The 10147-nt window shown below is 41.9% G+C and overlaps 1 protein-coding gene and 1 non-coding gene across 2 annotated transcripts; one reads left to right on the top strand and one right to left on the bottom strand.

Annotated features, from left to right (window-relative positions):
* The first annotated feature begins 353 nt into the window (after window positions 1-353).
* LOC133793206 (small nucleolar RNA R71) lies at window positions 354-459 on the top strand. The gene has a single exon (XR_009874662.1). It is a non-coding gene; the product is annotated as a small nucleolar RNA R71 (small nucleolar RNA).
* Window positions 460-5894: 5435 nt separating this feature from the next.
* LOC133792444 (uncharacterized) lies at window positions 5895-7139 on the bottom strand. The gene has a single exon (XM_062230351.1). The coding sequence runs from the start codon at window positions 7137-7139 to the stop codon at window positions 5895-5897; it is 1245 nt and encodes a 414-aa protein (XP_062086335.1).
* Window positions 7140-10147: the final 3008 nt, after the last annotated feature.

Below are 10147 nucleotides of genomic sequence, written 5' to 3' on the forward strand. Positions count from 1 at the left end.
ACAGTCTTTTTAAATTAGATTCATTACTCAATCATTCTCATATTTTCCATTTATTTTAAGTTGTAATTAGTTGGTTTTACATTGTATTTTGTTTGCAATCCCTGTGGAGACGATCTTACTTATCATTGTATTACTTGTGTGACTGCGTATACTTGCGTATATTAATTTTCACAACAAGTTTTTGAAAATTTAAATAAAAAAATTGGTAGTTGTTGCTTGCTATTCTTTCCAAAATCTCAAAAGCTTCATTATAAGACTTGGAAAGAATGGCTCCATTAGCTGAAGCATCCAATACCATCCGAGAGGCTGCATTGAGGCCATTGTAAAATGTCTCCATTTGTATGCAATGAGGGATACCATGGTGAGGACACTTTCTCAATAGCTCCTTGAATCTTTCCCAAGCATCACTAGTAGACTCATCTCCCATTTGTTGAAAAGACATAATCTCACTTTGAAACTTTGCATTTCTAGTGGGAGGGAAGTACTTCCTTAAGGGTTTTTTAGCCAAGCCGTTCCAATTTGTCACCGAATCGGGAGGAAGGGTGTCGAGCCATGATCTAGCTCGATCCCTTAAAGAGAACGGGAACAACTTCAGTCTTAGCGCCTCTTCACTTACTCCTTGTAGCTTGAAAGAATCGCTCACCTCCAAAAATGAGCGGAGATGGAGATGAGGGTCTTCCGTTGGCAACCCACTAAATTGACCAACTGTTTGGAGCATTTGGAACATGATAGGTTTGAGCTCAAACTGAGGTGCTTGAATTTCGAGCCTCACAATGCCCGGATTGAGCTCGTTGAACATAGGGGCAGCATATTCCCTTATTGCTCTGGCTCTATCATCCGCCAAGGCAATAGGATTATCCATGTTATGCGCACCCCCTGCTTCTCCAACATTTTCAGCCATGTTGCAGCGGCTTTTAGCCTTTTGTGCCTTTCTCCTTTGTCTAAAAGTGCGTTCAATTTCGGGGTCAAGAGGAGCAAGTTCAAATTCTTCTTGTTCGTTCATGCACTAGATTAATCCTGAAAAACACACAACCCAAACAAACAGAATTAGAACCAAACAAACATAAATAAATTGCAAAATAGTTGATAATACACAATTTTAATTTCAATCCCCGGCAACGTCGCCAAAAACTTGTTGTGAAAATTAATATACGCAAGTATACGCAGTCACACAAGTAATACAATGATAAGTAAGATCATCTCCACAGGGATTGCAAACAAAATACAATGTAAAACCAACTAATTACAACTTAAAATAAATGGAAAATATGAGAATGATTGAGTAATGAATTTAATTTAAAAAGACTGTAAAAGGCTGCGGTGGTGCTTTTCGGGGCGCGAGCAGGCCCGAAGCTAATGAGGCCTTTCAATGGGACCGTGCCCTCTTCTGGCCAAATGGGTACACCGGCACCTCGATATAGAGTTGTGATTAAAGAAGGGAAGAAGAGTTTCCCTTTTTCTCGGTGTGCACAGTCACAAATTTCTTGGGATATTACTCTTCCAACGTCTATCTTCATTCCCTTCATGATGCAATAAAGCATCCACATTCTTTCTCTGCTCACCGTTGAGTCATGAGACATTGGCAACAGACTGGTTTGGATGAAGCTGTAGAGACATTTAATGTCATGTTACAGTTCGGTCCTTTTGAAATGAAAAGCTCCATTTTCCTCTATACTCCATTCAGCCTCTAGTTTGTAAGCTCAGGTATGATATCCATCATTAGCTCATCACTCAGATTTTCGCGAACCTTCGAAAACTCGCAGGGCACTTCTTCCAGCAAAAAGATGTTGTTTATTTCCTCGGCAGAGAACAGAACTTCCACTTCACGCACTATGAGCTCAGCTGGATATTCTTTGTCTAAGAAATTGGAATAGAATTCTTTTACCAGTTCAGGGACTGGCGGTTCAGGTGGTAAGCACAGATATTTCCACTTCCTCTTGTTGATGGTGTCGATTAGCCATTGTGGCATATCTCCGAACTCAGTTTCTTTCGCTAGCATACCCCGCTCAACGTAGAAATCCTTTTGGCGAATGGAATTATGGTATTTCACCTCCGCTGCCTGTGATGCAAATTTCTGCACCTCAGCAAAATTCTTTTTCTTTGATTTTTTAGCACACTCTTTGACATTAGGTATGCTTACTGGAATGTACAACAATATTCAGCCACAGATTGACAGAGAGAAACTCAAAATCGTCACAATGGGTGGCTGTGATGATGAGCCTCGGTCTGGTTTGGAGAGAAATGGTGCTCGGATGGGACATGCAGAGCAGGGTCACGCCTGGTGAGGGTCGCTGGGCTCTATGCGTTGGCCTGGTTGTGGGAGGTTTGGCAGAGGCGCGCCTGGTTTGTCGAAAGCTGCGGTGGGTGGGTTGGATATTTCTGGTGAGGGACAGGGATGGATGGGAGGTGGGTGAGTTTTCTGGGTCATTGGTTGGGTCGATCAGAGCTGGTTGAATGGTTCGATGGGGTTCGTGGGACGGAGGCCATGGGAGTTTACTGGGATCGTGGTAGGGTCATTCTCGGTCTGGGTGAGTCGGCTGCGGTGAGATCGTGGCTGTGGGGGCCGACTGGTTCGGCTGTGGGTTTGTGGTGGTTAGGAGGCTCGGAGGCGGTTTCGGGCTGTGGGTGGCGGCTGAGTGATTTCTGGTGGGTTTCGGGTTCGTGGGTGGTGGCTAGGTTTTAGAGAAAAGGAAGAAGGGAAGAGAGGGAGAAGAAAGAGCCCCCCCTATTTATTTTTCTTTTATTTATTGTTTTTTTTTCTCTCTCTGTCTCGCCTCTAAATTTTTCAGAAGAAAAATGCTCCCAGTTGATATAACAAAGCTCAACATAGCATTTTCCTCCTGCGTCCCTGCTAAATGCTGAAGCAATGCTATAAGAACTGGGACTTTCCAGCTTTTTGAAAATTCTCTGTCTTTTAACCAAACTTGTCCAGCTTCCCATATTACAGCTTCCTTTCTTCCACCTGCAATAAACCATTACAAACACCAGAAAACACACTTAGTAACCTCAAGAAAACACAAGTATATGTATTTATATATATATTAGTTTGATTTATATATATATATTTTTTTGCTTTTCTTTTTCTTCTCTTTTTTTTTCTTTTCTTTTTACAAGGGGTGGTACACCCCAAACTTCATTTCATATAATATATTTACAGAGTTACAATTGGTTCTTTCCACTCCTGGGTTGCCCAAATGTGATGCAATGAGTCCATTGCAACCCGTAATCCTTCTTCCTCAAGCCTCTTTCAATGTGACGAAGGTCTTTGCTCGATCGACCTCCCCTCCAAAGTAGTGCTTTAGTCGCTACCCATTCACTTTAAATACCTTCCCAGACTAATCTTCTTTGACATCAACAGCTCTGTGAGGATAAACTTTGACGATAGTGAATGGTCCCGACCATCGAGACTTTAACTTCCCAGGAAACAACTTCAGCCTCGAGTTAAAGAGCAGAACTTGCTGTCCTTCCTCAAACACTCTATGTTGGATTCTTTTGTCATGCCATCTTTTGGTTTTCTCCTTGTACAGCTTAGCATTTTCATAGGAGAAAAACCTCATCTCTTCAAGCTCATTTAGTTGCAGCATTCGGGCCTCTCCAGCAGCATGGAGATCAAAATTCAGCTTCTTTATGGCCCAAAAAGCTCTATGTTCCAGCTCCACCGGCAAATGACAAGCCTTCCCATACACCAATCGATACGGGGACATGCCCAAAGGTGTTTTATATGCTGTACAGTAAGCCCAAAGAGAGTCATCCAACCTTTGAGACCAATCCTTGCAATTAGGATTGACAACTTTTTCGAGTACACCCTTGATCTCTCGGTTAGAAAGCTCGGCTTGACCGTTGGTTTGAGGATGATAGGTAGTAGCAATCTTGTGTTTAACATTGTACTTGGCCAACAAGGCAGCTAGGATCTTGTTTACAAAGTGAGTACCTTCATCACTTATCAATGCTCGAGGGGTTCCAAAATGAGTGAACACTTGTTTTTGGAGAAACTTCAACACCACCTTGGAGTCATTGGTAGGACTTGCTACTGCTTCAATCCATTTGGAGACATAATCCACTGCCAACAAAATGTAGAGATTTCCATAAGATGGTGGAAATGGCCCCATGAAATCGATTCCCCAAACATCAAAAAGTTCTACTTCAAGGATGCAATTCAATGGCATTTCGTTCCTTGCTGAAATGTTGCCAACTCTTTGGCAATGATCACACCTTCTTGCAAAGTAAGGAGCATCCTTCAAAATATAAGGCCAATAATACCCCGATTGAAAGACTTTAGCGGCTGTTCTTTGACCACCAAAGTGTCCACCATAGGGAGATGAATGACAATGTTCTAGAATGCTTGAAACTTCCTCTTCCGGCACACAACGCCGCATAATTCGATCCACACACTGCCTGTACAAGTAAGGCTCATCCCAATAGTAGAATCTCACTTCATGGAAGAATTTTTTAAGTTGCTCTCTAGTAAAATTAGGAGGCTGCAATCCGCTCACCAAGTAATTAACAACATCGACATACCATGGAGCGGTCTCTTGAGTTACAACCAGCAGCTGCTCATCCGAAAATGTTTCTTGAATTTGCATATCATCTTTCTTGTCACCACCTGCTTCTAGCCGAGATAAGTGATCAACCACTTGGTTCTCCGTTCCTTTTCTATCTCGAATTTCTAAGTCAAATTCTTGAAGAAGAAGAATCCAACGAATAAGTCTTGGCTTGGCATCTTTCTTGGCAATTAGGTACTTGATTGCTGAATGATCGGTGTAAACAATCACCTTTGTTCCCACAAGATAAGACCTGAATTTGTCAAAGGCAAACACCACATCCAGCAACTCCTTCTTGGTGGTTGAGTAATGGATTTGAGCATCAACTAGTGTCTTGCTTGCATAATAAATGGAGTGAAAAATCTTCTCTCTTCGCTGCCCAAGTACTGCACCAATGGAAAAATCACTAGCGTCGCACATTAATTCAAAGGGCAAAGAACAATCTAGAGCAACAATGACTGGAGCAGTAACTAACGCCTTCTTCAAAGTCAAAAATGCATCATGACATTCTTTAGTAAATTCAAACTGTCGGTTTTGTTCCAGCAATGAACAAAGGGGTTTTGAGATCTTCGAAAAGTCCTTAATGAACCTTCTATAGAACCCCGCATGCCCTAAGAAACTTCTAATGCCTTTGACAGTTGTCGGTGGAGGAAATTTCTCAATCACTTCCAGCTTTGCCTTGTCCACTTCAATACCCTTATGAGAGACTTTATGGCCCAAAACAATACCCTCCTTCACCATAAAATGGCATTTCTCCCAATTGAGAACCAAGTTTGTTTCCTCACATCTTGCTAAAACTCGCTCCAAGTTAGCCAAACAACTGTCAAAAGACTCCCCAAATACCGAGAAGTCATCCATGAAGATTTCAAGAATGTTTTCTGCCATGTCTGAAAAAATCGCCATCATACATCTTTGGAAGGTGGCGGGAGCATTGCATAAGCCAAACGACATCCTTCTAAAGGCAAAGGTGCCGTAGGGACAAGTGAGTGTTGTCTTTTCTTGGTCTTCCGGCACAATAGAGATTCTATTATAACCTGAATATCCGTCAAGAAAACAGTAAAATTCTTTTCCCGCCAACCGATCCAACATTTGGTCAATAAATGGCAGCGGAAAATGGTCCTTCCGAGTGGCTTTATTCAGCTTCCTATAATCCATGCAAACTCGCCAACCAGTCACCATTCTTGTGGGAATCAATTCATTGTTGTCATTAGTCACCACTATAACTCCTCCCTTTTTAGGGAGACATTGAGCCGGGCTGACCCATAAGCTGTCTGAAATCGGGTACACAATGCCATAATCCAGACACTTAATCACTTCTTTCCGAACTACTTCCTTCATGATGGGATTCAACTGTCACTGTTGCTCAATAGAGTTATTACAGCCAACTTCCATCAGTATTTTGTGCATACAAAATGTCGGGCTAATGCCTTTTATGTCAGCCATAGTCCAACCAATTGCTTTCTTATGCTCTTTCAACACCTCTAGCAACAAACTTTCAGCTTCAGCTCCCAACAATGCTGAAATAATGACTGGCAGCGTTTCATTTTCCCCCAAATAGGCATATTTCAAGTGACTTGGCAAGGGTTTCAACTCTAGCTTCGGTGGCTCTTGAATGGAAGGCTTTGGAGGTTTGAAATTCCCTTCCGATAGGTTTAGAGACTCATAGGGTTTGCTGAATTTCATGGCTGGTTTGCTGGACTCTACCCATGTGACTTGGGACTCCTCCTCTTTGCTAAATTCTTCATCATCTTCAAAGATATTCACCCCTAAATCAGCCTTGCGAATTTCCTTATGAAAAGTTTCAGCCACAAGTGTCTCAATTACACTCAATCTAGAGCATTCTTCGATGTCATCCGAAAACTTCATGGCTTTGAAAACACTAAAGGTCACTTGTTGATCATTCACCCTCATGGTAAGTTCTCCATTTTGCACATCAATTAAAGTCCTCCCGGTAGCAAGAAATGGCCTCCCCAAAATGATTGGTACATCTCTATCCGCTTCATAATCAAGAATAATGAAGTCGGTCGGAAAGATGAACTTGTCAACTTGCACTAGAACATCTTCAATTTTTCCTTCCGGATGAGCCATAGAACGGTCCGCCAATTGCAAGGTAACAGTGGTTGGCCTAGCTTCTCCAATGCCCAATTTCTTGAAAACTGACATGGGCATTAGATTAATACTAGCACCTAAGTCACATAGAGCTCTTCCCACATCTCTTCCACCAATTGAACATGGAATTGTAAAGCTGCCCGGATCTTTCAATTTAGGAGGCATCTTGCTTTTTAACATTGCACTACAACCCTCCGTCAAAGCAACTGTTTCAAACTCACCAAGCCTCCTCTTTCTTGTCAAAATGTCTTTCAAAAACTTTACATAATTGGGCATTTTCTCCAAAGCTTCCACCAAGGGAATGTTGATATGGAGATCCTTCAAAAGATCCAGAAACTTCCTGAATTGGCCATCTTGCTGTTGTTTTTTGAATCGTTGAGGAAATGGCGGAGGTGGCTTGTGTAAAGTCTTTTCTGCAGTAGAATGCTGACCCGATGCTGTATCAACTGGGGAGAATTCAGCAGCTGCACTTGCTGGTTTTTTACTCATTTCCCCTTCGGTTTGGATTAAAGTGGGCTCCTTACTACCCTTTGTTTTCTCCTCATTCACTTCCAGATTTTTCCCACTCCGTAGATTGATTGCCTTGCATTGTTCTTTGCCATCCCTCCTTGGAGTCTCGGTGTCACTTGGCAAAGAACCTTGGGGTCGATTTTTCAAGTCATTAGCTAAATGCCCCAATTGAATTTCCAAATTCCGAAGAGAAGCTGCCTAGCTTTAGACTGGCTTAAGGATGTAGAAGCTGCCCCATTTGAGTCACTTAAGGATGTAGATAGGCTTAAGAGGGGTATTTTAGACTTTTGGTAAGGGATATGCTTAGATTTATTTGACTGCTAAGGCACTAGAAAAAGTTAGAAGGGGTTAGAAGGAAAAAAAAAATAAACAGAAGGAATACTCAGTTCTAGTTCTCTCTCTCTCCACCGATTCTCTCTCTCTCTCTCATAGTGTTGGAAAATTTTAGAGGAAATGAAGCCTAGGAATTCAAAGCTAGAGGTTTGCTGAACTTGGGGAGAATTGAAGGTTGTGGCAATTGGAATTTAGCTCATGTCGAAGTTAACTCAGAGGTAAGGGATTGAAGCAGGTTTGTTTATTGTTGTTTAAAATTTCTCTGTTTCGTTATAATTTTTGAGAGTTGGAATCTAGATGTCTATGAGACTTTCTGTTGGATTTCTGGATGTATAAGCTGGTTATGTAGTTTGGATGTGAATCCTAGGCAGAATTCTAGGATTAGGGCTTGGAATTGGTGATTTTCAGAGTATTTGGCTCACACAATAGCATGGGATTTATGGGTTCGGGCTCGCGCCGCGGCCCTGTTCATTAGCACCGCGACCCACTTGAGTTTATAGGCGAGGGGACTTCGGGAAAATTACCCAGGCACCGTGGCGCAAGTTTGGGCGCCGCGACCCTTAAAGGGGGCTGGGCCGCGGTGCAAATGCTGAATTTTGGCTTTTTGAAGGTTTTAGCTTGAGAACTCAAATGCTAAGGCTCGGGAAAGTTTCTACTATCCAGTTTGGTAGAATTCAAGGTCCTAAAGGCTAGATTTATATTCCGAGGTTAGTTAATGGACTAGGACATGATGGTTGATTATTATTCATGCATTGTGAATAGGATTTCATCAAAGCTCGGGTTAGAGGATTGTGCTCGTGATCGCGGTGCTCAGATAGCTTGGGACATAGGTAAGAAAAATGTTGTACCCATAGAGCAAGGCGTGGCCCTATTGTTTGTATTGCAGGGCATGGCCCTATGTGATTGAATTGCTAGGCACAACCCTATTATTTATGTTTTGTATTTGTTTAAGTATTTGTTGATTATATTCTATGTATTGTATACTTGTGAATGAACAACGAAGGTCGGGAATGGCAAAGGTCGAGAACGACACGAAGCCAGGTACGGCAAGGGGCCGGGAACGGCGTTAAGCACAAGGAGTGCAAGGCCAAGTACGGGAAGGGGCCGGGAGCAGCGTTGAGCACACAGAGTGCAAGCTATCAGGGTGAGGCCCTTCTTGGATGCTTGAGTCATCCTCACGGTGTAGATAACGAACCCAGAGCCTGGTAAAGCACCTAGGACGGCATGGCCACTATGTGTTTAGCTTATTGGCTGTTTTTTTTTATATGGTGCTACTAGATATGCATTTGTTGATTGTCTTATGTTGAGTTTTCTTGTTGGGCTTCGGCTCATGGGTGCTCTATGGTGCAGGTAAGGGAAAAGGAAATGTCGACCAACCATGAGTACGGAAAGCGTGAAGCGGCTTGTACATGTTCGGCCTACCTAGCTGCAATAACCAGCGGTATTATTGGGAAATGCTATGTATTAACCTGAATTTTCTTGCCTAGTTGACCTTAAATGTATTTTGAGTTGTAAATGTTTTCTAAACAGTATTTTGGGATCCCAACTATAAAACTTTCTGACATTTTCAATTAGTATCCAAATGTCTTATATTTAATGACTAGAACGAGTTTTATCTCAACTTAGTTACACTTTTAACCTAAAACCTCGATTATCAAGTGATTAGCACGTTTTAAACTCACTGAGTAAAGGCTCTAAGGAAGTAGGGTGTTACACTTGTGATGACTAATGGGCTGAGCATTCCAGTGGTTTCGCTCTAAAGGCACAAAGCTCAAAGTGGTTGTTCTGACAGAACAACTAGGTTTAGATCAGTTATTCCTGTGGGACTTATGAGACCTAATTTTCCTCTTTTCGACATTAATGTCAGTTGCAAGAGGGTGTAATCGAGCAAAAACATCTTTAATTTGCCTATTTTCCCTAGCGAGATGGCTTCTTAATTGGACATTTTCCATCTCGACGATAGGCAAATATCCGGATTAGGATTTGGTGGGAGTGATCCTGAACTCCCGGTGTCGTCCTGACCCACCGGGTTCTTTCCAGGATGTTGTTGACCATTTGGGCCCCTCTCAGCGAGAACAGCAGTATGATGGGCCTCTTGCCCACCAGGCTGCTCCATCTCATTGTCATGCATCGATCGAGTGAGCACCATGATGAGTGTCGACTAAAACTTGAGAAGCACTAATTCTCTCTCAATGAAAGCATCAAACTGTTGATGTAGTTTTTCGCCAACAGTAGATTAAAATATCAAATATGGATATTAGTGCTAAATCGTAAATCATAATGAAACAATAAAAATTCTCTCAAATACGCACAACTTTTACGTGGTTTAGTGATGTAAATCCACCTAGTCCACGAGACAATGTTATTGCTTTTCTTTCTCAATTTCTGCAGAGTTTTAGCAATACGAAAATTGTCATCCACTTCCCTGTCCATTATTCCTGATATCTATAGGGCAATTTCCTGGACAGGTTTGGGTAACTATGTGAATAAATAAGGTATACATTAAATACAAATTATTTCCATTTATATTGGGATATGATTTGATAACAGAATAGAATATACTCATGCTATCTCGGATAATAAATGATAGATATGCGATATAGCTAGGCATTAATGAGCGTATAAGGAGCCTCTAAATCTCTTGGGATCCTTTA

This window comes from Humulus lupulus, chromosome 7, assembly GCF_963169125.1.
Source record: "Humulus lupulus chromosome 7, drHumLupu1.1, whole genome shotgun sequence".
Taxonomy (NCBI): domain Eukaryota; kingdom Viridiplantae; phylum Streptophyta; class Magnoliopsida; order Rosales; family Cannabaceae; genus Humulus; species Humulus lupulus.